Source organism: Podarcis muralis, chromosome 4 (genome assembly GCF_964188315.1).
Source record: "Podarcis muralis chromosome 4, rPodMur119.hap1.1, whole genome shotgun sequence".
Lineage (NCBI taxonomy): Eukaryota > Metazoa > Chordata > Lepidosauria > Squamata > Lacertidae > Podarcis > Podarcis muralis.
The window spans coordinates 32,758,150-32,785,916 of record NC_135658.1 but is presented as its reverse complement, the minus strand read 5'-3'; the positions used below and the strand labels follow the sequence as shown (position 1 = coordinate 32,785,916).

The following is a 27,767-nucleotide window of genomic DNA, read 5'->3' as shown; positions in this document are numbered from 1 at the left end:
CTTGCGCCTTTCTCTAACCACTACGGTGTGAATGAGTTCTGCACCTTTTTTTTTTAGAACGACCCACTACGAAACACAGCTGCCTTTTGACAATCGTACGTTGCCACACCCCCTGAGCAGTCTGCAATGTTCTCTCTCTCTCTCTCTCTCTCCCCCCACGCCCACCCCGCAATTTTTGTACAGTGGGAAAGTCGCCGGGTAATTGGGTCCAGATTGGATAGGTTTAAATATTCATGAGGCTGGCAGAGGACTTGCGAGGGGGTGGCTGCCTTGATAGTGGTGGTGTTGGTGGTGGTAGGGGGCTGGGGGTGGGGAAGTGACTAGTCACTGAGAGCTGCCAGTGAACAATTCTGGGAAAGAGGGAGGGAGGGAGGGAGCGAGGGGGAGAGCGAGCGAGCGAGCGAGCATGTGTGATGAGCAATAGCTGTGGACCTTACAGTTGCCGCTAACTGCCCTGGCGTGTTTGTGAGAGTGAGGGTGTGCGTGTGTGTGAGTGTGTGCGAGGAGCGAGAAAGAGGGAGGGGAGGGAGTGGAGAGGGTGGGGGGAGAGATAAGAGAGAGAGAGAGAGAGAGGAGGAAAAAGGAGAGAGGAGAAGGAAGGAACAACAAGGAAGAAAGGGGACAATACAATCATGCTGTGCTGTATGAGAAGAACAAAACAGGTAGAGCTGAAGATTTTATACCTCTTTTCCGTCGAGAAATTCCTAAGACTTGTGGGCTTAAATGTGCGTTGGATCTGCGTGCAGGAGAGAAAGAAAGATTCTTTTTTCCCTTAATATAGGAAACTGCTTCCTTTGCAGTTCTTTAGCATCTTCCCACGAAAGGCTCAGATCACACCCCTTCCATTTATGCAACGGAGGGGTGGTTTTTTCTCTCTTTCTCTGCCTCCCGTGGAGTTGGCGGGTGGGTGGGTGGGGGGAAGGCTGCCTAATGATCAGAACTGGGGAGCAATAAGGGGGATATCCTTGTTAGACACACCTGGGGGAGGGGGGTCGTGGGAATGTACGTGGCATAGGATTGTCTATTTCGGATTTGTCGAGGGTGTGTGGATATGGATGGGAGGAAGGAGAGAGGAAAATGGAGAGGGGGAGCGTTGAGGCAATTCCCTTTCATACACCCCCCTCCCGAGATACCATGTGAATCTTAGCTGAGAGATGCTTTCTGTCTGTGATTGTACTGATAGAGATTAGAAGGAGCTTGGAAGATGGGTGTGGGTTTTCCTTCTCCTCTTTTTCTTTAAGCAACTTGAAGAATAGCTCTACCATTCCTCCCATTGCCTTTTAATTTTTTTTTCTTAGGGGTGGGGGAAACAAATGAGCTGCTAGGAGAGATTAGGGGTGTGGGCTGGGGTTCCCTCTGCAATTCCTTTCATGCCGGGGACACTTGGACAACTGTGCACCAGCTGGTAAAAGAGACAGAGGACCACGCCTCTGTTAGCTCTCAGCAACGGTGGGATGGGGAAGATGGAACAGTATATGAACTTGGTGGAAACTGGTTAATTTCTTGTTGGCCCATAAGGTTTTTTTTTGGGGGGGGCAAGTGGGGTTTTGTGGAAAGACTGAGAAGGCATTTCATTTCCAGCAATTAATGATAAAATTGTAAAGACGCCCTCAGACAGCCTTCTACCCCTCCCATCCACACACCTTTAAACTCCACTGCTGGTCAATGGTCAAGTCTGCTCCAAATCCTTCTTTGTGGAGAGCAATTTATCTTATTCATCATATGGTCTAACTTCTGATTTATTCAAACTGGACCAGGATTTTGGTGTCTTTGATGTGTGGAAAAAGGATTTTGTATATGTATAGGTTTTAAAAGAGAAATCTCAGTAGGTTGGGTTTTTTAAATAAAAAAAAATCTTGCATCTGGCAGCTTCCTTCCAGTATATCAGCTTGTTCCATAATGCAGCATCTAGGGTGTTGGGTGGGTGGAAACTGTGGTGATTGAAATGGTTATTTGTGACTACTGAATATCTGGATTTTGAAAAGTGGCATGCCTTTCCGAGCCAACATATATGTTAGAAAGGTGGTCTGGAAGATCTCTAGGGTGGGGTTTGTGAATGGGAACTTCCACTTGCAATAGCATCTATTTCCTAATGTGTGTGTGTGTGTGTGTGTGTGTGTGTTTTAGACACACTCCAGTTGGTGGTACATTCACTAAATCCTGAAGCAGAGTGGACATAGAACATGTTGCAGTCAGCCAGCAGAGCATATTCAGTAGCCATATGTGGGATGAAAAGGCAGCAGGAGGAAGGCAAAAATGTCACAGCAGTGAGTGGAGAGGCTTAGCACATTTTAAAATAAGGTAGCAGCAGCCTCTGAAGCTTTTGGGAGTGATAGGCTTGTGAGAGGAACAGTCACCATCTTTTCAAAGGAGAGCACATGGCTAATATCCTACCCACCTCATGGTTATGCTCTTACACTTTTTCTATGTATGTGGGTGGGTTTTTATGCTTCCTAGTTTTCATGCACATTTATAAATCTGTGCTGGATTAAAAAAGAAAAGAAAAAGGCAGTCTTTCAGACACCAGCCACACCCCTTTACACACCCCTGAGTGCATTTCCATGGATGCAACCATGCATAGAGCATTTTCCCACACATCTAAATATACCTATCAATATACAATTCAGTGCACATACTTTTGCAGACACAAAGAGACACACCCATGCACATACCCACTCATTCATACACACATAGACATAACTGCACACAGGTGCAAACCTCTATTCAGACACACCCACACATGCATCTCCGTTCTACCCTGAGAGTTATACTGCTTGCGCGCACACACAGATCATGCTCATAAAACACATAGAAGTTCAAACCTATACTTTATAAACCAAACCTGGAGAAAATGAAGGAACCCCTCTCTTCACATCCTTGACCCCCTTCCTGCTCTTCCTTTCAACTATTCAGGAAAGGAAAGCCAGATAACAGACGACTGTGATCTGAAGTGGGTGTTTCCAAATTTAAGAGAGGTTTATTTGCTTCCTGGGGAATCCCCTCCTGTATTTCTGCTTGCAAAAGGACAAATAGCAGAATCCTTTTTGGGGCTGCGAGTTGGGTGTGGGTGGACTCTGAAGTACATATCTGTTTCCATGCATCTATGTTGATCATATGTATTTGAATGTATATGTGACATTCTAGAAGGATAGATGTAGAAGCACATATATCCAATTTTAGCCTCCCCCATTCAAAATCTATGCCTATAGTTTGTTCGTGCCTGTAACCGGAATGCACAGAATGAAACATTATACCTAACTGGCCTTGCAGAGGCACTACCTAGATTTTTAACACCTTGGCAGCTGTATGCCTTTAAAAAACCCCACCACCATTAAAATGCTGAAAGGTGATGCAGAAGAAGAATTGGAGGTTAGGTTTGGGTATATTTCGAAGATAAAATCCTAAAGTTTATGTTGTACTCTGTGCTTGGAAATGTGCCTTATATATGTTCCATTAACCAATGGCTGTGCTTCTCCTGTTTTCTACTATATATTGGAACAGACAAATACTATGTGGCTAAAGTGCTCAGTAATGGATGGAATGGGTGATTAAATGAGAGCTAGCATTTCCCACTTGTAGGTGAGATGATCCTTGCCTTATTCATTGCTTCCCTGATGCAATACACTTGTGTTTGAGAGAAAGAGAGGTTTGAACCCTGCCACACCCATGAAATCAAAGGAAGGGGAGGGGTACAAGGAGGAGGTGGAAGAAGAAGAAGAAGAAGGGAGAGCCTGCATTTCTTCCCTCTTCCACAGGAGTAGCATGGACAAGCTAGGATCTATCTATCTATCTGGACACTGTTTAATGCAACTGTAGAGCAATCAAAGGTTAGGCAACTGTTTCAGCAATTAGTGCTGGATATTGTAGTGCCTTTTAAAACACCAGGAAGGCAGAAAGGTACAGGAGAAGATGGAAAGAAAGACAGGAGTAAGCACCAGAGAGGAGGTTTTATTTCTTCAGGGTATCATCTGTTTCATTTTTTTTTAAAAAAACCCCTTACTTATGCTGCATAATGCAGAGGTTGCAAACTTGCAAGGGGTGATATGTACCTTTAAATACTGAGGCAGGGAGGAGGTGAAGCCATCTCCCTTCTTTGTGGGAGGGAAACTCAAGCATCTGCAGCTGATCCCCCCCCCCCCCGATATAATGGGCTACAGCAATATCATCAAATAAAGCCCACAGAACTATATCACTTGGCACTGGCTGTAGATCATGGCTAGAGCTTATCTTGCAGACAGACATGACATGCGGCTTCTCAAAACTTTTAATTTTAGCTTGAGAGGGTTTTTTTGTGGCTGGAGGCTTTTGAGGATCTTACGTTCCATCCATGACTATTGTCTTTGAAGATTTCTTATAAATCAAGCATCTGCATGGAAATATTCAGTCTCAGTTCTCTTCCTCCTCTCTCCCTCCCCTCCCCCTCCCCTCCAATTTCTGAACTCCTTGGTTATTATAGAAATGGATTTTTCATAAATCACTTAATGTAACCCATCCCCCATTGCATAGATGAGCTTCCCAAGAGGTTTAATTGAAAGCAGTTCTTCCATAAAGTAAAAGGGAACCAAGATGGTTAGTGGAAGATGTCATCCTTTCCTTGTCGGTACAACTTTCCCATCAGCATTCATAGCCACATGTCAGAACTAAAGGGGCGTTTGTGGTTCTTTGAATTTGTATTGAATTGTATTGAGTTACAGAGTTCTGACATAAGAGTTTTTAAAGCATATTTCATAAGGGAAATAAAGCCCTTCCCAAGAAACACCTTGAAATCATGGCTATGCCAGCACATCTGTCCATAACCACACCCACAGTCATGATTTCGAGCTGTTTCTAGAGAAGATATATGGTGTAGGGCTTTCTTTCTTAAGCTGAGCAAAAGAAAGCAGTTTTTCAAATGGATGATGGACGATCAAATGGAGATCGTCTTTCCATGTTGGAAAGGTTTTCAGAACTTAGAATTCTCCCAGCCACTTCTTCAGTCAACACCACATTTAGGTAATATGTATAACCTGAGGCTGTCTTCCTGTGTGAGGGCAAGATGATGCGACTGTGGCAAAGGCAATGTCCACAGCTTATATGAATTCAGAATACACCCCCTTGTCTGCAGCTCTTTTATGCTGTGCCTATCTTTATCACATTAGGTGTGTAAAATACCTCTCTTTCTCTTTTTGACCCTCTCTTTCTGTGATTAGTTTGTAAGACAGTTACCCCATGCTGTGGGGGGCATGGCTCTGCGGGTCAGAGGCTGCCTTGAGTGCTTTGCCTTTCACTGTGCTGAAGGGTGTGGATGGTCCAAAACCTCTGCTTGTTCTGTTCTTAATATGTGTATCTATAAATGATTGACTTTCTCAGTCACACAGGGAGCATATAAACTGCAGGTTCCAAGTGGCTCACACTGAGAGGATGTTTGCAGCCTGGGTAGTCTCTTCCTGCCCCATGGCGTGATTTTATGCACAACTCCTGAGCTTTGTTTTGTCCCACACCACAGAGGCATACATTATCAAAGGGCTCAGCTTCTCCCATGATCTTTGAGTTTATAACCTGCAGGCTTCTTCTTGCTGCTGTGTGTCAACTGAGAGTTTTTGACATCCCATTTTGAATGAGTTCATATACCTTCAGGGTGCAAAGTTTTTCAAAAAAAGGACATTGCATTGTATATAGAACTTGCCCATGCCTCACTCCCATAGAGGCCTAGTTTTCAGGACTGCCATCTATTTGTAACTTCTGAGCAATCAGAAGTAAGTGTCATGACTGCTCTTTGCAATGGTACCAAGTGACTGAATTCTGGTAGAAGGGGGTTTAATGCAAAGGGAAAGGATTTGGTTCACACCAGTGGTTGCCACCAGAAAAAACTACAGTACTCCATGTTGTCTTGCCTGTAGTCTGCAAGAGTCACAGCATATGGGTCATGTGAGTTACTTCCTCACCTGGTTACATCCCATGTCTGCACCAAGGGCTCCAATGAAGGCATGGCGTTAGTGTGGAAAGGAATAGCACAACCAGAAAGTGTCATATGATTCAACGCTTGTATATCTTACTGCTGCACTGTGCAGACCAACTACTCAAGAACAATTTTGGAGGGGCCCATGAGGCTACAGAGAACCATGCCAGAATGGGGCCTAACTCACTCGCTGTGGAATGGGTTTCCATAGGCAACAATCAGCAAATGGATGAAGCAGCCTGAGACCACATTTGTCAGAGCATGAAAACAGTTGCTAATACCTAAAGGGAGTGACTTTCAGGGATGTCTGATGATAGGCCACATTCTCCATGACCTGAAAGCTTCATGTGTTACAAGATGTGTCAGAAACCACACTGAGGAACTTGACAATGGCAATAAAACGTAAGCAGCCTCTTATGCAAGAAGGGTGTTTTGCTTTGTGTTTTTGCTTATAGAAATGTTGGATAAAGATGAGAACTATTTCCTGAGTTAGTGCCTGGCGTGCTCTGGTCCATGGGGTCACGAAGAGTCGGACACAACTAAACAACAACAATTTCCTGAGTTAACATCCAGTTAGGTTGAGAAACAGTGCAACAGATGTTAGAAAGTTACAATACTAAAAAAACTGGAAGATTCAGAATCACGCTAGTCAACAGTGTTCACACAAGTAAAAAACAACAAACATGGGAAATGTACTCTTCCATGTTGAATGGTATGCCTGTACCTCATCATACTGAATCATTTCTACATGTTGTTGACTCATCTTGCTTTGGAATGTGTGTTTTCCCAAGCAACATGATTGGGGCCAATTCAATGGGTCTTTCACTTCTCAATCACCACCATCCCTGATGGGACTGTAATAATTTTCTGGGTCTTCCTCACCTGACCACTAGCCCTTTCTCATGTGATTATAGTATTCATACACAAGCTGTAGTTGTACTGGATAACAATGCAGCGGAGCAACCTCTATGCAACTGTGCACATGTGAAGGGGGCCTGGGGTGAAACGCAAACATGGTTTGCTAAAAGGAAAGGAGCATATGGGTCAGTGGCATTGGGTGGGTGGGTTTACACAGGAATCCAAATTCGTTTGGAAAAGCTTCTGGCCCAGCAGAGAGAGGCAGACTAATCTTATGCATATCTATTAAGAATTAAGTCACATTACATTTACATCTGTAGTTTCCTCCAAGGAGTTCAAGGTTGCACACATAGTTCTCCTCATTTTATCATCACAACAACCCTGTGAAGTAGGTTACGCTGAGAGTGAATAACTGGCCCAAAGTCACCCAACGAGCTTCATGGCAGAGTGGAGATTGGAACCCTGGTCTCCCAGGTCCTAGTCCAGGACTCTAACTACCATAGCACACTGACTCTCACATTGCTGCCACACACTAGTAGAGGTTGGGAAGGTATTCATTTCATACCTTCCCTTTTAAGGTCTTTGGATCTCCCCATGGAGCTCCATTTTATAATCTGAAAATGATTGCTGTGTTTAAAATAATGTGTAGTTTTGGACCAAGGGAGAAGGAAACAGTTTCACATAATTCTAGAGCAATGAAACTGTAATATACAGAATTTTGCTGCAGGTCTACAGAAAGTATTCCCCCCCCCCCTGCTTCATGCATAGTGGTGTGAGAGCCCCTTTTCTGTGATGCAATCCCAGGGCCTGTTTAACTCCATGTGGATGATGCAACCCCATGGTCAGGGCCCTTTCCCATGGACTTCCCCTCCTGTCTAGGTACCAGTCAGGTGGTAAAGACTCATGTGATATGATAGGCTCTCCCCATGTGCATAATCAGATGCATGGAACTGCTTCATGAGGAAGCAGGCCCTATGTCACTGCTACTGTGTGTGAAGATCTTGAAGTGGACAGCTGACCTTTGGAACTCACTGCTGATAGGTTTGATAATTCCCAAATGACTAAAATGCACACATATCAGAAATGCAGTGCCTAATACTGTGAAGATGGCGAGGGAGTTCTTGCACTTTGTGATACTTGTACTTGAGTGGAAAATGGTATTAGTATTGGTCCTGTTTTTTACACTGTGCTTTAACTCAGATCAACAGAGATTACTGAGCTATGCCCACCATTTTGTTAACCATTAGTATTGAGACATCTAGATTAGGGTGGCCATATTTCAAAAAGTGAAAATCCAGTCAGAAAGGTGGTTGAGCTTTTCTTTCCCATGTTTGGCAACCCAAAGATGCACATTCTGGTTCTACTTTTCTCCTGCTGGATTTCCGCTGAGCATGTTTCTCCCTGCATGCCAATCTCTCTTTCTATGACTCTGAGCTAATGCTTCGCATGGGGATTCTGCATTTTAATTTAGACAACATTTGCATAACTGTTTTGAATTCCTAGATGCAAGGTCACACATGTTTTCACCGAGAGTCTTTTGTGTAGTGGGAAAAAAAGCCCACAATTTCGCTTCTCGGTAATTTGTGAAAACATTAATTACTGGATATAGCTTATTACCAGACAAGTGCTGTCCTGGCTGGATCTCATGGGGAAGAGATGGGCAAAAGGTGGAGCTTTGAGTGGGAAGTAAGTTTTAAAAAGAAAATTCAATGGGAAAGAAGGGAGGGATTGGGAGTAAGAGCTACTGCATTTGTAGGATTGGTGCCTGGGTCTCTGGGCCACAGATGGTTCATGGTTTTTGCTGAACAAAGGGAATCTGATTTTGATAGATTATGATAATTCTCTTTATTGGGTTGTATCCAACTAAGTTCTACTTAGTATTCTTGGGTACAAATTGTTGTTGTTGTTTATTTATTTTGTGTTGTTGCAGCAAAATAATCCTGTGGTGTGTATATGGTGCTATACACGTTTATTTTATTTCTTTGAAAATCATTGACTGATGTCATCAATCTTGTTCTCATGGACAGAGACTTTTGGAATAACCCAGGCCAGAGTAATAGCAGAGTCTTTGTGGTATGAAGTGTTCAGTGATGATGCATGTGCATGGGAAGTATGAGTCAGTTCTACTATGGATCTACAATTCCATGCGCTTCTGCCCAAACCAAATGAAAACCAAAATGTGATATCCTCATGTCACTATGTGAGAGTGGATGATGTCCTGTCTTGCCCAGTGATGTCCTGCCCTGTGAGGAACCTGATGGCACAAGGCTTTGTCCTACGCAGCATCACTTACTTTTTCATGAAGATAGGTGCTGCAGCTGCGTTACTGGTACTCTTCCGTGCCCTAGAGCTTTCCACTTACAATTTACAAAGCAATTTCCACATTTTTAGACTCTGCCTCATAGACAGCATCTCTCCCCTTTCTTGCCATTACATAGACAACCCATCCTTCCTGTTCATGGTAATGCAGCATCCCTGTGGGAAAACACACCCATTTGCTTCTGTGGAAAAATAGCATTGGGAAAATATTGATTTAACTGTCTTTGGTGCAATAAAGGTTTTGTTCTTCTTGAATAAAGTTAATAGCACTGTCTCCTGCAGCTCTTCATTTCCTTTTGCACACCCATCTGTTCTGCTTCCGATTATTTTTCCTCTCCTGTGTGATTCATGTTTCCAGGTTGCTAATCCCTGCTGTGGACCTTGTGCATACTTAGCCCTTTTATCTGACCTGTCTTTTTTCTTCTGCCTTTGTTTCTCTTGTGGCCAGTTTCTTTGAACAACCCATCTTCGTTCTGCTTGATACTAAAATGATGGATGTGATTACACCTGCAAACCTTCCACGGAGCCTGTGGGTTTTTGTTTTCTGTGTTGCAAGCTACATGAATTTACGCCCTCCAACTGGAGGAAATACGTCACTTTGTCTGTGGGCAGCACCATAACTATCAGACACTGCACCTCCCAAGCAAGTCTGAAATGGTCATCTCTAGGGTGGCTAGGCTGGTCAAGGATGAGGGCTTGCTATGCTGCGACAGGCCAGTGTTCTAGGCCAGCATTCTTTCGTCTGACAGTGGCAGATATAAGCACAGCATGATGGTTGACAAGCACAGCGTGATGGCAATACCCACCCACTGTCATTAATCCTCAGCATCTGATAGCCAGAGAAGTGATGTCTCTGAACATGGAAGTTGCAATTTGAATATTATGGCTTGCTATAGCCATCAATTGACCTATCCTCCGTGCGCTTATTTTATCTGTTAAAGGCAATAATGTCCTGTGAAAATGAGTTCCATAGGTTAATTATATGTTGTGTGAGAGAGTAATTTCTTCTGTTTGTCTTACATCTGCTGTGGTTGGCCTTGGACCTTTTTTATTTTGAGATTGTTGCTCTTTATTTACTCTCTTCACACCAATCATGTTTCTCTAAAACCTACCCCTTGTCCTCTCTCTGTCTTCATTTTTCTCCTAAGCTAAGAAGCCCTGTCTGTTTCATTTTACATTCTTTTTTATTACTATTAAAAAAAAGACCCCTTCCAGTGTTTCTACATCTTTGTTTATTATGAAAAAGGAGGTGAACATTGTCCAGAACTGCATGTGTTGCTCTAAATGAAGATTATGAGACAGGTTGTTTAATTAATTTTCCAGTCCTTTTCATGATAATTTCTACCATTATTATTATTATTAGTAGTAGTAGTAGTAGTAGTAAATTTGTATACTGCCCTATACAAGCGGTATACCTGTGCCTGCACTAATGCTGCACAAAAGTGACCCTCTGATGAGATTGCTGGCTGATCATGCTCAGTGCATACTTTGAAGCCACTCCTGGAATATTTGGATATCGATACTCTGGTGGAATTGGTTCCTGTTCATCTTAGGACTTACTGTGTTATCCTAGCATTTTGTTTTGAGCAGCTGGTAATGTGCTCTTACATTCTTACATGTTGAAGGAGGACCATACCACATGCTTTTTCTAAACATCATATTATAATTTGTAGCACACACCCCAGAATGTATGAGTACTGTCCTGCTGAATAAGAACAAAGGGCCACCCAGTCCCGTATTTCTGTTCCCCAACAACAATAGCCAGGCAGATTCACACAGGAAGCTAAGAAATATGGCACTGGTGATAGTGGCACTGGCTGCTTCTTCTCATCATAAATCAGGCATAGGCAAACTTGGCCCTCCAGATGTTTTGGGACTTCAACTCCCATGATCCCTAGCTAACAGGACCAGTGGTCAGGGATGATGGGAATTGTAGTCCCAAAACATCTGGAGGGCTGAGTTTGCCTATGCCTGCCCTAAATTACCCTTTTACTCCAGCCTTCACTACGGTGGTTAGGGCTGATGGGAGATGTAGTCCAAAACGTCTGGAAAACACTTGGTTGGCAAAGGCTGCTTTGTTAATTCACACAGTGAATAGCTGAACTATGGTATTCATTCCCACAAGAGGCAAAGATGGACACCAACTTGGATTAGACAAATTAGTGAAGGATAAGGCTATCAATGGCTGCTAACCCTGATGGAAACATTCTGCCTCAGCATGCTTCTCAATACCTGTTGCTGGAAACTGCAAGAGGGGTGCATGCTGTTGTGTTCAGATCTTTCTTCTGGGATTCCTAAGGGCATCTAGTTGGCCACTGTGAGAACAGACTGATGGACTAGATGGGCCACTAGCCTGATCCAGAAGACTCTTCTTATTCTTACAGTGTGAGCATTCAGAAGACCATTTCTAATTTGTTTTGTTACCCTGCCCTTCATCTTCTAGTCTTTATATTCTGCACCACCTCAGTTGGTTTGGAGATCTCACCCCATGCCTTACTATCATGCCAGATGGTTACGTAATTGTGAACCTACTAAGCAGAACTTAGTTGACCAGCAGCATGGCCTTTGAACTCTACACAAGAATTTCACCCGTCTATACTTGTGGCTGTCATCGCATTATAATCCACATAAAGTGCCTTGCAATAATCCATTTGTAAGGTTATCAGTGCATGGCCCCCTTTAGCTATGGTATCCGTGTCCAGGAATGGCTGCAGCTAATGCTGAAGTTGGTAAAAAGGACTCCTAACCACTAAGGCCATTTGAGTCTCCAGTGACAATGATGGATCCAGGAGTACTCCCAAGCTATGTGCCTGTTTCTTCAGAGGGAGCGCAACCCTGTCCACAACAGGTAACTGACATACACATTGCAGGAGGTTGGATGAGATAACCCTCGGGGTCCCTTCCAACTCTACAATTCTGGGATCTCAAACAGTAAACAATTCACCCACAAGGCCTCTAACTTATCACGATTTAGTTTCAGGACCCTGTCACATTTTTCCCCCAAGTGAATCTTTCCCCCTACTGTGAAAAATATCCTAATTGATCTGAACCACTATCAAAACCTACACTATGAATGTAATGGGTATCACCTTTCTGGCACTGATGTTTGTGGGAGGACAAATGTATTGCCCTAAGAGGATTGCACCACATACTTTTCCTGAATGTTGCTATATATCTGTAGCATCCTAAGAATGTAAGAGCTGTCTTGCTGGATCAGAATAAAGGGCCATCTGGTCAGGCATTCTGCTCCCAACTCTGACTTGGCACACAAATTGGACTTAGTAGAGACAGCCTTTATCATAACAGTTCCAGAGTTTCCATTTTGTAATGGAAATGTTAATGTCACTATAGGTCCTGTTCGGCTCACCTAATATCCCCCTCCACTCCCATTTTGTATTGTCTGAATTTGCAAATTGGCAATGCAAATGGAACCTGAGACCATTACACCATGCTATTTGTTCTAATCAACTGATAATCTAGGGGCACTAATACACATTATAGCGTCCATAAAGGAAGATTAGCTTCCCTTCATTTGAAGCAATAACCAATAGAGAAATTTGCTATTGTCTGTTGATGGCCCTGTTATTTATTAATATTTATTTGCTTATATTTATAGCTCCTTCCTAACCAATCTGGAAGTCAGGCCACATAACAGACCAAATAATCTCTTGTCAATGTACACCCATCCACTCATGTCCCTTGCCTTCTGAGCTGTCTGCCTGCTCTGAGCACTTAACCTTTCTGCAGTCCATTCCAACTACCCTTAGACCTCACTCCCCTAAACCTAATCAGCCCTCTTCCAGCTGCTGCTTGTGTCTTGGGGAAAAGGCATGGGAAAGATGAGGGTGTGGGAATTCCCTTGGTTGACGTATGATCAAGCCAATTGAGCTCCTAGTAGGTAGAAAGCTCCAGTTGACAACCAGCGCTTGGTTGCACTCAAGCCCATCACCTACCCTTTTGGCCCCATCACTTGACTGAGGTCTCCCCTACTGCAAAAAAAGCTAATGCTATTCTAGGCCACATCGACAACAGTATAGTGTCCTGGTGAAAGGAAGAATAGTACCACTCTATACTGCCTTGGTCAGCCCACACCTGGGGTACTGTGTCCAGTTCTGGGTGCCACAATTTAAGAAGGATATTGACAATCTGGAATGTGAATGAGATGATCAAGGGCCTGAAATCCAAGTCTTATGAGGAATGGTTGAGGGAGTTGGAAATCAGTTCAATAGGCCTGTTGGCACAAGAAAAGTATTCAGTAGGTCCCTAAGTCTTAGCAGTGAGGAAGCCTGCCAAATCCTATGGTATCTGGGATTGGGGGTGGGGGGGAGATTTGGAGTTTGAAGTACCCTGATCCCAGTTTCCACAGCCCCAAACTTCCCCCACAAACATAGTGAAGTGGAAGCAGAAGCAGAATAAACAAGATCATGCATTGTACAACTTCTCAGGGCCAGAGAAGCAGTCACTGCAGGAGCCAAACAGTTTCCACTTACTACACCTCTTCTCTGGCTAGGAAGGGACAGCAGAACACTTGTGTCTCTCCCTGAAATGGGCTTCAGAGAACAACCTCCAAGGGCAGGTGTTATAGTAGTTCTTTTCCTGAGCCAGGCACTGGAGCAGGAGCAGAGGAGCTGAAATAGAAGCAGTTCTCCCCAGAGCTTCTCCCTGGAGCTGAGCTTGGGAAGGCCCACTGTAGCCCAGGGAGACTGACCACAGCCATCTGCTTGAGATGGTTGCTTTCTAGTTCGGGCAGAATAACTGAACTTGCATTGTCATGATCTCTCTCTCTCTCCTTTTGTAGGTTCCCTCTCCCCCACTTTACCAATCTCACGTTATTGGGTGTTGCCACTGGGTGCTGCCATTGGCTGCTGTTTGGCACTGACGTGTGACAGGGCCTTCTTGGTGGTGGTTCTCCACCAGGCATTTGTTGGTTAAAAGCTATTCTTGGCAACGTTCAAATTAAATTATTAGCTATGCTTTTAAATATTCTAACATTTTACATCTTTTTAGATGTTCTTAAAAGTTTTTGGATGTTCCTATTGTTTTAAAATGTTTTAAGTATGTTTTTTATTTTACTTTAAATTGTGTTGTTTTGGTGCTTTGGTGCTTGCTGCCATGGGCTCTCTTGGCAGTAAGGGTGAGATAGAAATGTAATACATACATACATACATACATATATACAAAATCAAATTCTTGGTGGAAATTGGCATTTATATAACTGCATAAACATGGTAATTTACAGAAATGAGTGCAAATCAAACCAATTTATATATATTGACCTCTTTTAAATTTGTGAGAGAATGGTGGAAGGCAGAATGGGATTTGAATGGATTTCAATGCATCTGCTCCAGAATGTCTTTTAATAGATTCAGATCACTATACAAACTAGTAAGCGACAACAAATTGAGCAATTTGATCTCCGCTTTCTTAAATACCATGGCAACACGGTTGAGTACCAGATTTCAAGGGCCAGGTCAGTTCCCAGAATACAACTGCTTCAACAGAAATAACACAAGTGACAAGATAGAACACCACTGCTTTTTGCCTACAGCTCACAGTTGAGGGTGTTGTAATGCATCACAATGGAACTACAAACTGTTGTCAAGAGTGATCTGCTGGGGAGAGCAAAGAAGTCACAAGGAGCTGACCTTTGCTGGCACATAGACAGCTGGATAACCTAAAGAACCTACTCACCGCACAGAAACACATATTGCCAAATTTATGACAAGAAATTGTAACAGACCGAAATGTTGACTATGGCCTCTGATACTATGTTTTGACTCAGTGGTACTGTCCATTGTACCTGTACCTGCATGCCTATCAATGTCAGCAATTTGCATTGGATAACTACCCTATCTTTTAAATGTAGTGACTGGGCACAGAGCATATACAATGAGCGAGAACACCAAGAAAGGAGTGGTGTCCACAGTACTGGACACAGTATTGCTGATGTGAGTTACAGTTCTTTGGAACATCAAATTGTGTGGATGCATGGAACATATGACAACTGAACAGGAGTTCAAATAGAAACTCCTCAGTATTCTAGAATCAGAATAAAAAGTGAAGAATTGTGTCTGTCACAGATTATTCTGTCTCTACTTTTTACAATTTTCATAGGAAACATTCCCCACCGAATGGGTGCTAATTTAATTATTAAGGAGGCTGCAGTCACAGTCACTATATTCAGATCTTCATTCTAGCACAATAGCAGCAGCTAATGTGGTGTCTTCCAGATTCTGTGAACTACAACTTCCATTGGCCCAAGCCAGCATGATCAATGGTTAGGAATGATGTGAGATGTAGTCCAAAGTAGCTAGAGGACACCACAATGTCCTTACTCCTAGAATGTGCATGGTGGGCGGGGGCGGGTTAACTGCATGCCAGCCTCCGTTCCTGACTTAAATATGTTTACTATCACTGCACAGAGGCCTGCATGCACCATTATGTGCAGAGGGCTTTTCTGCATGACCAAGAACCCTGTGCTTTCAGGTTCCCCCAACACAAAAACAGGCTTATTCTTCTTTGTTGTAATCTTCTTCATTCGCATGGTTTGGGGTGGAGCCAGGATGTGACTCCTCTCATGCATTCTTTGGAATCTATTGGAATAACCTCCTAGATCAGGAACAATGATCAGCAACGGTCAGTAGCTTAGCAACAACCAAAAGGCCAAAGGTTCCCCATACCCAACCCCAGACTCTAGGAAAAGGAGGAAAAGGGCTGAGTTATGCTAGTATAGACAGATTTGGAGAGAAACACAGCTTTCTCCTCTGCCAAGAGAAACCTTGAATAGAAAAGTTTTGCCTTCTCTGCTGTTTTTTGAAATTATGTTCCTGGTGCCCCTTTGGGCAGACTGTCATCTAAATGCAAGATTGGTCCAGTACTGGTCCAGTAGGCTTTAAGGCATTTCCTTCCATTATGACTACAATTTAACATATCTGCTTCTAAATGTCTGCCACTTTCTTTCTGCTCTGGCCTTCTGCTCATCATTTCCTGTTCCCTTTTTTGTGTGTGTGGTTTGCTCTGCCGCACACATGTTTATTCCGAACAAGTTAGCAACATGCCTAATTATCCTTGCTGTAAGCATCCTGTGTATCATTAGCTCCTTCTGCTGGGGTGATTGTTCATTCATTTCTGTAGAGCAAATACGGCTTCGATGATCAAAATAGGATCTGTGAAGACAAATTAAGGGGAGGGAGCATAATCAGACTGACACATAAATCCCAGTGAGAAATATGGCGACACGAAGCTATATGATAAAGTGGGCCTGGGGCACTTTTCAGTAGGTCACTGGGATACTGGAGGCAATACATGGCCATCGATAGCCTTCTCCATGAATATGTCAAACACCCTTTTCAAACCATGTTGGTGGCCATCTCTGCATCCTATGGCTTGAATTCCATGGTTTTATCTATGTGTGAAGAAATGTTTCCTTTTGTCTGTCCTGAATAATTGCCTTTGTATTTTCCTCCTAATATACTCTAACATGTGCCTTCCCTCCCTCCCAATGCTAGATATGGGTGGTATTATTGAACTAAACAGTTGGGTGAGCAGAATGACTTCTGCTTGCACAGCAGGTCTACCCTCTTCTCTTCTCTCTGCATACGCCCCGTACCATTCCCAAATCTGTTCTGGAGAGTTGAGGAAACCCAGAGGACAGATTTAGGGCATGAGCTGGGAGAGGAGGAAAGTTATTCCTCTTGCGCAAGGATATAGCTCTACATTGCTGTCAACCTTCCCTTTTTTGCAGGAGATTCCCTTATTTCAGCGCCGTTTCCTGCTGCTATCCCAGATTTTTAGATATCCCGTAGACTATCCCCAGGACAGGTGAGGCTGCTGATCCCTTATTTTCGAGGCTGCTGATCCTTTATTTTCAAATCTGAAAGTTGACAGCTATGTAGCTCTACACTGAATATGACCTCTGGAGTCAATGTGATGGTGCTGCCACCAGTGTCCCTTTCCTGATTAGCCCATTTTCTTTTTTGCTTTTGCCTCAGTCTTGGTCACTTTATGCCGGGGGGTCAAACTAAATATGCCATTGTGAGAACGCAATTAGCACACACGTGTTAATTACATAAATAGCAGCCGCAGGGGCCTCAGAGCAGGTTCAGGACCATACAGGAGGGTAGAAAACTTATTCTTTTCCTGCCACAATCTGAACTAAAACCACAAAAAGCAGCTTCAGAGAAGCTTTCAAGGGGAAGCCTCCCTAGGGAACATTGCTGCTTGAAATGCAAATGGCAGCTTTGGAAAGCCAATTTTGTCAAGTTTGTGACAGGGAAACAAAAATGTGCGTGTTAACTGCATTCCTACAATTAAAGTTGCACCTAGTTTGGCTTTCCCCCCTGACAAATTCCATGTATAATTTTGTTGCTCATTCACCCAGTCTGAAGAGATCTTTTTCTCTTCAGTCCACTTAGGTATATACACCACTCTAAATACTTGATGTCATCTGCAAACTACGCTACCTATCTATACTGTTTTCTTCTACTGTGGTTACTGCTTAAAGAAACATATTTTCAATCTATAAGAGGTTTAGAGAAGATACAGAGAAAAGGAGAATTACCCAGATAATCCATCCCAGCTGATTTTAGCACTGTATAGTTCCAGACCATCATTTGTGAAGTAAACATGGGCCTACAACAACAGCAGAAGAAAAGTCATTTGGAGGAGGGTGACTGTCAAGGGAAGAGTTAAGCACATACATTTCCCTCATGCTACCTCTGCTTCAAAGCGCTTTGCAGTGGTGGGAGGACTTCGTGTGGAAGGTTAGCCCAAGAAAGTTACAGCCGCATGAGAGTGACTTGTACTTGTTCTAATATCCTTGCATACCATCGCAAAGTGAGGGGCTGCACTTTTCTGGAATCTGTTGGTTCAGGGTTCTCTCCCCCCCCTTTTTCTTGGAGGAGAGTGTTGAAGAAAAGAATGCAGGTGAACCCTGTGAGAATGCTGAGAGATAATGCAAAACAACCCTTTCATTTCACACACCCTGTCCCTCTCTGTCCCTCCCCAGTTTACAGGCACCCACTGATGGATCTCTTGCAAAAAAACCAAGACCAACTCTTGAACCATTTTCCTGAGGGAAAGCCCTTCCCTCCAGACCCCTGTGCTTCTTAGCTTTATCCATGTCAGCATTAGCTGCCCTTGCTCACAGTTCCGCTTACCTGTAATGTGGCCCTGGGGTAATGGAACATGTACAGTGCTTTGCTCCCCCCTGGCAGTTTCTCTGTCAGAAGTGCCCTCGGGCTTTTCTTTGTGCTGGACCCTGAGCAGGAGCTAGCTGTGTCCTAATTGACATTTCCAACTACATTCCTACTCATGCTCTACTGTTCTCTCCCTTCCCATGGAATTCAGAAGGCTTGATTCAGTCAAACATGCTCAGAATGTAAACACGGACTCATTTCAATACACTTGAAGCCAGCTAAGAACCCTCAAGAGAAGTATTTGGGGTCTCTCTCTCTCTCTGTACTTTGGGGGGCATATATTGGGCCCTGTATATTTTTCAACATTTTAGCAGTCAGGGAGTTATGCTTAAAGACCTAAACCAAGTTTATTCAATTCCAACACTAAGTACCTTGAGATCCTGTCCATGGACAACTTGGCAAGTCACTAGTCTGATAGAAGACAAATGAAACTGTTTAAGAATATATCCCCACAAAGGTAAAAAACAAATAACTTTAAAAAAATAAATAAATTATTTGCTTTTCTATTTTATCTTGTCGACAACACATACTATGACTTTAACATAGGTCAAAAACAAATTTCTGATAGGCTGGACAAGAAACCAAAGAACTTTTCTGAGCCCACAAAAAAGCAATACTGTACGTAATCAGTATTTTATTCTGCATCTTTGCTCTGACTTCTCAGTTAATGTGCAAATATTTTGAGGCTGTGTCTGAGTTGATAGCTACTGTGCACATAAAGAATGTTCATATCCGTAGTCACCAATGCTGTGGTTTTAAAAGCATCTTGGGATAGGCTTAGAACATATAAGGAGCACAATAGATGCTCCGTGTTCTCTGCAGGCTGCCTCATCCCCTTGCATAGCACTTCTGGCCATAGACACACCTCCTGTGTGATTAGTGGCAGGTTAGTCCTCCAGTCTATTGTCTGGGATGGAGGAAGGAAGGAAGCTTTGCTGAAAGCAGCCACGTATTAACACATCAGCATCCAAATCAATATCTTCCCTGACAGGACTAATTCCACAGAGACATGCTGCCGCCAGCCACGCTGTAAGGGAAAGCCGTGCCGGTCCGGGGGAAATGCAGATGTGGAGGTGCCTGGGACCATGGCAGTCCTGGGACTAACACAGCTGGTGTGTAGGAATCGCCGCAAAGCTGCATGGTTTGCTAGGGGAAAATGCCCTTGTATCAAGCTTGGACAGGTTTGTCTCCAATTTCCTGCTTCAGTATCGCTTGTCTGTGTGCAACCCTCCTGCATCACCCCTTTGGTTCTTTCTCTTTGTCATTGTCTGTACCGTTTTGCCTTTTGCTCTTGCTCATCTTCCTTCCTTTCTTCTCCTCAAGGTCTTGTAGCACATATTCTTTCCTTCAACCATTTCCCTCCCATCTTTCTCATTGACTTCTCAATCCCAGTCAATCCAGGGTGGCTTTTGCAGGCAGGGGGGAGGAAAGGCGTGGCACCTGTTGCTTATGTTTGTGCTGAAAGGGTGGACCTTCCTTTCAGCTTGTAGTTGCTGTCAGGTGTCGGGAACGAAGATCCAACTGCACATCCCGAACCCGTCCGCCAAGCTACCTGCTTCCCCAGCTGTTGGGAATTCACCTGCCTCCCCTTTCCTCTAATTGCTTGGGATGTTTGTTTGATTTAACGAACCCGTAAACACCACCTCAGAATGTTAATTGCTCCTATTTCCAGTGACACAAATTAAAAACACTACCACCACAAACAGAGCACAGGCAAAACAAGAGCAGGGAGGATACTTTGTTGAACTTGGCACCCTTCTGTTCAGTGGATGGAGTGAACTTTGCCATCAGCAGCAGTAGCTCATGCTCCACCCTTATAAAGCAAAGTTCAATGTTCAAGCATCCCAAGAAGAACTGGTACCCAAGCATCATTTCTCTGGGCACATCTGGTGTAAACTTGTAATATGGGCCCCTTTCCTCTTCCTCTCAGAAGACTTTGCCTGCCTGATTTATTAAATAGGGTAGGTTGTTTGATGTCCTTGAGCTTTTTGATTAGCTCCCTTTGTTGGAACTGCTTAACCAAGGCTGTAAACCAGACAGAGGCAAGCTCGGCCCTCCAGATGTTTTTGGGACTACAATTCCCATCATTCCTGACCACTGGTCCTGTTAGCTTGGGATGATGGGAGTTGTAGTCCCAAAACATCTGGAGGGCCGAGTTTGCCTTTGCCTGCTGAAAACTATTGGAGGCAGAAATCAAAGTTCCATCTCCTACAGATGCAGCTGTTTCTTGTACATTTGGGGGATAGGATCAGGAAAACTGCCCTTTTTCATCATTTGTGGATGCTCTGACCACAGTAACAACATCTGCCCCGGCCTAGAAGAATCCTGCTAAGAGAGCTGCAGGGCGGAGGAGGCAGAAGCCGCAGTCTTCTATCCTGGTGCCTTCACACTATTTAGCTGGGTTAAGCGCAACTGTCCTTGGTGCTAAATTGCTTCCACACCTCAGAAAGCGTGAAAGGTTTTTTCCTGCCTCCTGTGCCCATGTTTCGCTATTTTAGTAGATACAGTTGGCAAATCTTTTCCCTCTGCACTTCATTCTCAGCTATTAGATATCAGTCATCTTTGATTTTTATAACATGATCCCTTTCGTTCTGTCTGACAAAACAGTTGTACGGGGGATCCTTTGGATAAGGCTGAAAATTTTTGTAGTTGCTTTAATTAGTATTTGTATCCCTGAGCCACTGCATGTGTGGGTGTATTTGATTATGTGTGTGTACATACTTTTTAAATTAATAAAATAATGAAAATGAGAAAAAGGTGGCTAGTTGCCTCCACTCCCCAAGTTTTACCTTGTAGGAATCCTTGGTTGTCTCTGTTTCTTGAGAGGGATAGACCTACCAACTAGAAAAGGGGATTATCCCTCTGTGAATCATCCTACTCCATTAGCAATCACCCTGAATAATGGGGAAAGGTACATTTTGCATGTGACAATTCCGTTCCTCCACCCCTAGTTATTAATTACATAGGGAGCTGCCTTATATTGGACCACAACTCCTTGTTTTATCTTGCCTGGCATTTTATAGTCGCTGTCCTGAAACGGCAATGGCTGAAGATGCCAGTGGTTGAACATTGGACCCTCTGCATACAAGGCATATTCTCAACCACTGGTCCTACTTCATTGTTCATCTGAACCTAGGAATCTGCATAGAATTAGAAAGAGACTCACAAGAAGGGCTGAAATTCCTTACGAGCTGCCCTTGTTCCATGGCTGGATGAGCGGGAGGTCTTCTGAGTATTGGTTTTGGATATTGCATCAGAAGCACAAGGTTTGCTTGCTTACAGAAGCCAAGCTTCTCTTGCAATGCCCAAACTGATTCTTATAAATGTCTTCTCCGTTTATTTCACTGGAACTCCACCCCCACCCCCTGCCAGGGGACTTTGCTCCCTAATATTTTTCTCCCCAAATCTTCTTGTTCAGCCTCTCTTACTTCTTTACAAGATTATGAAATCTATCATTTATGACCAGTGCTCTTCCAAGGTGTTTGACGCCTCCACATTCTTCATTTACCCCATTTCAAGTCACGTGCCCCTCACCCCATCACTTTATGCTTCATAAAACCAAACAATTGGATCCACGCACTTGAATGTAGGTCCTCCAGATACAAAGAGTGGTTGGTTGTGGCCACACAGAATAAGCGAATCACTTCACTTTTTTCACCTGGTGAAAGAGCATCTATCTGTGCATTTCTGCTGCATCTTCCTCCTAGAGGGAGGAGATGAAAGTGTTCTTCTCTTCCATGGGAGGAATGATGCCAACCCAGGCTCCTTTGTTGTTGGTGTGCTACCTGCTATGGGATCAATGGGGGAAGATGGCCCTGATAGTCCCTCTGGTAGTCCTTGTTGCTGAAACACATTAATTCTTCCCCCTACCAGCCCTGTATTAACATGAACTACCCATCAGAAGCAGTGATGCTCCAGTGTCCTTATTGTAATCCAGGAAGACAGTGGAAGAACAAATGGGAAATGATTGCTGCATTCCAGTATATGGAACTGTTGGAGAAACAGACACAACAGTAGAGGGTGAGGTAGCGAGAATGATGCCAAACTAATGACTGCATCCTATCCTGAACTGGGAATCTTAGATAGTGAGTCATGGATCTACGTATTTCATGAAAAAGAGGTAGAAATATTATGAAGATTGTAGGTTTGATAATGTGGATTGGAGAATGAGGTTAACAAGCCTGAATACAGTCCTTTGGGCAACTAGTAGAAGTCATTTTGACAAGAGATTCCTTGGAGGAGGTTTGGGGGCATGAAAGAAGAACAGAGTGTTCCCTTCTTCCAATATATGACAGAAAGGACTCTGGGGAATACATGTAATGAGGACTATCTCTCTTTCTTTTTTTGTCCAAAGAAGTTAGATCAATAGTGAATTTTCTCAGGGCTGCCAGCATTCTGTTTATGAAATCACAGGTCTTGCCATCTTAGTGGTTTTTTTCTGTACCTCAAGCCCCTAAAATTTAAAATAGTCTTCAAGTTTTAGAAACTGAAAGCTTATTTTAAAATGCTTCTAAATGAATTACTATTCTTTAACGTCAGCTTGTTATTTTGGAAGTGTGACTTACAATTTTAAAGCCATCCTTTGCTGTACTAACCATGTAACATATGCAGACTGCCTTACAATACACTTTCCCCCACATTTCAGGTGAATTGCTGCTAGATAGATGCCTCCAGACTGCCAGTATTCATTTAAATACTGGCAAATTGAGGTTTGTGAAGTTAAAGTGGATTAAAGTGTTCTGACTCTCAGACACAACAAACCCACTTTCACACACAACACAAAATAGACTTTTTGCAGTAAGGAAAGTTATGGGAAGATGTGGGGTGACATTAGATTGGTGGAAAGCCATGTAACCTTGACACAAACAGATCAGGGTGTGAATCCTCAATGAACAATGGACATCATACAACCTCCGCAGAAACTTTGTGCAAATGAATCAGAATGAATAAGCAGGTTTCCAGAAGTGACCTGTGTTCATGACAATGCTGAACCAGCTTTTCTTAAATTACTAGAATGTAAGATACTGAGATCAGCAATGTCAGTTCTGTAGAGCTCCAGTGGACCAGGAGGGTCACTGGGGAGACTGCTTGGGAAAATATTTGAGTCTCAGAGAAGCCAACACTCATGGGTCACTACTCACCTTTTCTTAGTCAGCCATCCCATCACCCTAATACTCTGCAGGCACTCACCAGCTTAATGTCTGTCCCATCAACCCATAGCAGCATTTTCTTCCTGCTAATGCTAGCAGGGCATAATGAGGCAGGCAGGAAAGTCAGCACCAAGCAGGAAAGTGACACACCAGCAGCATGGATCCAGGCTGCACAGGATCCCCCTGGCCACTTAGCAGCTGGGTATCTGACCTAACACCTTCCTCGGTTGCTGCTGGTGCAGGCAAGGCCTCCTTAGCTTTCCTCAGTCACTTGCACTGCAGTGGTAGCGGAGTCCTATCTGCTGCAGCTCACCCAGCACCGCTGTCCACATCTGACTCATTGGTTCTTGTTTGTGGATGGGGACGTGCATTTGCATATCTCATTGAAAGTGATCAGTGAAGACAGATGGCGCCAACAAGCATTCTGCTGTGCTTTTGAATGTGTATCAGACTTGTGCCGTAAAGTGATACATATGCAGAAGCATGCTTACTTGTGAGTGTTTGCTTAGCTGCATTGGTAAGCCTGCCTCTAAGTGGGAACCACACTAAATTGCCTTTGTGGGAACCTGTCCCTGTGTTTAGCTCCTTAGCCTGGAATAGTTTGTGTCATGCTGGACAAACCTCTTGACCATGTTGCATCTGCTTTCCCATGCTGCAGGCAGTGGTGACTGGTGTCCATTGGACCTGGTGGGGCATAAGGCAAGGGACCAATGACAGGCACAACCATAGCCAATGACAGGCAGAGCCAATTAATTTTAGTTTAGTTCCCATCCTCCTTTCTGCTGAGTTCTACAAGGGCAACACTGAGACTGAGAAGGATGAAACTTATAGGTGGCACCATCCAGTGGTGGAGACTGAAGTCAGATTGTGATTGGTGGGGCAGTGTTCCATTTGCACTAAAGGAGAGGTCTCCACTGCCTATAGGGCTGTTGGCTTTTGAACATCTCTTGCCTTCAGAGCTCTCAGCTTTCAGGCTGTGTATTGCTTCCTGACCACCACCTGGATTCTAAGAGCCGCCATATTTTGTGGGGACAATCCCACTCCTCTGCTTGTCCTCCTAAAGAAGAAACCAAATAAAAAAATTCCTTCCAGTAGCACCTTAGAGACCAACTAAGTTTGTTATTGGTATGAGCTTTCGTGTGCATATCTGCACACGAAATCTGAAGAAGTGTGCATGCACACGAAAGCTCATACCAATAACAAACTTAGTTGGTCTCTAAGGTGCTACTGGAATGAATTTTTTTATTTGGTTTCAACTACGGCAGACCAACACGGCTACCTACCTGTAACTCCTACAGAAGGAGATTGAAAAGCTATTTCAAGTGTGGCTTTCTCCCCCAGTGCATTCAAACAGAGCTTCAGATAGCTGTGCTGTGCTTTTCATCCTGCAGGATTTCCCTGGGGCTGTGAAAGATCTCCAGGCGACGAGCTTGCAAATGGGTTCTTAATGCATTCTAAGATGCCCATTTGAAAGAACAAATGTGTATGTACAGAACATTACCTTTGGGAGCCTCACTGGAAATTTCAGGATGGATGTTGAAAATGGAGAGGCCATCAGATTCATCCAACCTAGCACTGTTGACTCTTACTGGCAGCAGCTCCCCTGGGTCCTGAGCAGAAGAAGGACTTTCCCATTACTTTATGAACATCAAAAACAACAAGAGTGCTGTAGCCCCCTAATGACTACTATCGTGCTATAAGTTTCATAGACTGGAGCCCACTTCACATAATGTATGAAGATGCATACTGAGTTGCAAATATATATTTAAATCGTATTATATTAGTGGGGTGTGTGTGTGTAAGCAGTGAAGTTGGAGGGAAATGAAATGCAAGAAACAGTGACAATGACAATTCAATTGGAGCTATAATGTATACAAAACAAGTGTAGTGATAGGTGATAAAACAATCAAGATGGTAATGCTGAGTGAATTAACACCTGTAGCAGGATATGAAACCATTGTCTCTACTCGGATCCAAATGAATAGAACTGAAATTCTTGATTAAATATAATCCAGGAGTTTCACATTGGAACCCATCCCTTGGAATTCCTTTATTCACATTTGGCCTCTTCAAGATCAATAGCAGAGCATCCTTGTAGAATGAAATGTTTTCCCAAAGGTTTCTGAATGCTACCGTTTCCGATGTCATATTTGTGCCCGTATGATTCTTTTCTACCTGGACTAGGCTGTTTGCCCTGTGTAGAATGTGGAAGGGCATTTCTGACAGATGATAGTAATGTATATGATGAAGATGAACAAGTAAATCGACCCTTGATGATGTGGCTGACATTTTTGGTTCCTGCAATTGTGTCGCTTGATTGGGTGTGTTGGGAGGCAGAGTTGGCATCTGGGTCAGCTGCAAGCTGCGGTTCCACAGGTTGTGTGGGCTATTGTTGCTGGTGAGTAGCTGTTTCAGATGAGGGAGATGTATGTAACCAAAGACTGGCCCACCAACCATGGGCAAGGAGAACAAAGCATGTTTGATTTCACTGCTTAAAGTTCTTCCCGTGTGGCTGTATACTGTGAATTACACTATGCATCTGGTAGATTCTAGCTCACAAAAGCTTATTTGTTTATAATTTGTTATTTGCCACAACTGTTGTTGTTGTTTTTGTACTGCAACACAGATACTCTAGATACCCTCCGGAAATTGCCTTATATCTACCCCAGCATTGTGTATTCTAATGGGCAGAAGCTCTTTGGGGTCTTGGGCAGAGACTTTCCCCACTGTCTGCTACATGATCCTTTTCAACAGAGATGCTGAGGATTGAACCTGAGACTTGAACCTGAGACTTGCTGCATGGCAAAGCATGTGCTGTGCCACTCAGCTATGCCCCACCCTGCCCAGCCCATTTAAATTTTGCCTCTGCTTTCCTACAAACTCTTTGCTAATTACCTGACCATAGTATCATGGAATTGTAGAGTTGGAAGTGACCACGGGTGTCATCTAGGCCAATTCCCTGCAATCCAGGAATCTTTTGACCAACATGGGGCTCAAACCCGGACCCTGAGATTAAGAGTCTGATGCTTTACCAACTGAGCTATAGAGGTCTGATGAGGTCAGCCTCTCATCAGGCTGCTGTACTCAAGGCTGGTGAATTACTAAGAGAAAAAAAAAAATATGTACATAAAAAGAGACCTAAAAGATGGCATTTACTCATGTGTAGAAGTCAAAACAGAGCTATCAATCATTTAATACCTCTTTAGGAAACATTTAAAGCAACTTAGTGCTTATGTTTGCACTAGATAGAGGCTGCCAGTATGCACTGTAGGTCAGGTCATTTAAAACCACACTTAAAAGAAACCATCTGATAAATGTGCCCCTTGTTTTGGAAACAAAAGGATAGTATTTCATGATAAATATGTTCAGGTTGTTTTATTTATTTATCTAGAGTATTTATAGGGCACTCTTCAGCAATGCTCTCAGAGTGGCAGCTTGCAATAAAATAATCAAACCACAATGCAATACAATGAGTCATAAACATCTCAATAAAACAAGACACAGAGGAGCAATAAATTAAGATAAAACAGTAACAGTAAATCTCATCAAGCACTTAAAAAACCTGGGCAAATAAAAAGGTTTTTACCTGGCACAGAAAAGAAAACAAGGCTAATGCCAGGTACCTCTGTTGGTAGAGGGGATTCCAGAGAATTGGTGCCACAACAGAAGAGGCCCCTTGTCTTGCTGTCACCACCTCATCTCAGAAGATATGTTGGGAAGGGCTGTTGCTTCATGAAGGAGCACATGCTTTGTGGGCAGAAAGTCCAGGAGGCAGATTTAGGGCAGCACAACTGGTTTCGCCACACTGGGCACCAAGCCTAGGAGGGGCACTGTAGGACACTGCCACTATGATGTAGTGAATTGAGCATAACAGAAGGTGATATGCAGGAGCTGGGGTGCCAAATTTTGGCCTCACGCAAGGTAGGATCTCTGGTATCTCCAGAGACGAACTCCCTTCTCAAAGCTGAGACAAACTCCCTTCTAGAACCTTGGAAAGTTGTTGTTAGTCAGGAGTGAGCTAGGCAAGACAATGGTCTGACTTGGCATATGGCAGCTTCTTGTGTTCCTAAGGTGGCGAGACTTTTTGCACCCATAAATGTTCATATGAGAATAGATGCCCCTTCAAAGAACCTGGTGCCGAGCCACTTAGGATTTTGTAGGTCAGAACCAATACTTTGAATTGTACCTGGTAATGGATCACTGAGATGTGTTGCATATATTTGGCCTTGCTGCTGCATTTTGCTCTTACTGTTGAACAGCACATTTCAAAATTCTAAATGAGATGTTTAGTTGATGCATATACAG

At 43.5% G+C, this 27,767-nt stretch overlaps 1 protein-coding gene across 1 annotated transcript in view; it reads left to right on the top strand.

Moving 5' to 3' along the window:
• The first annotated feature begins 351 nt into the window (after positions 1-351).
• GAP43 (growth associated protein 43) overlaps positions 352-27,767 on the top strand; it is a 59,446-nt gene continuing 32,030 nt past the window's right edge. The window contains exon 1 of the mRNA XM_028726543.2: positions 352-662. Coding sequence (XP_028582376.1) covers positions 633-662 — 30 coding nt within the window. The 5' untranslated portion in view covers positions 352-632. The remainder of the gene's footprint in view (positions 663-27,767) is intronic.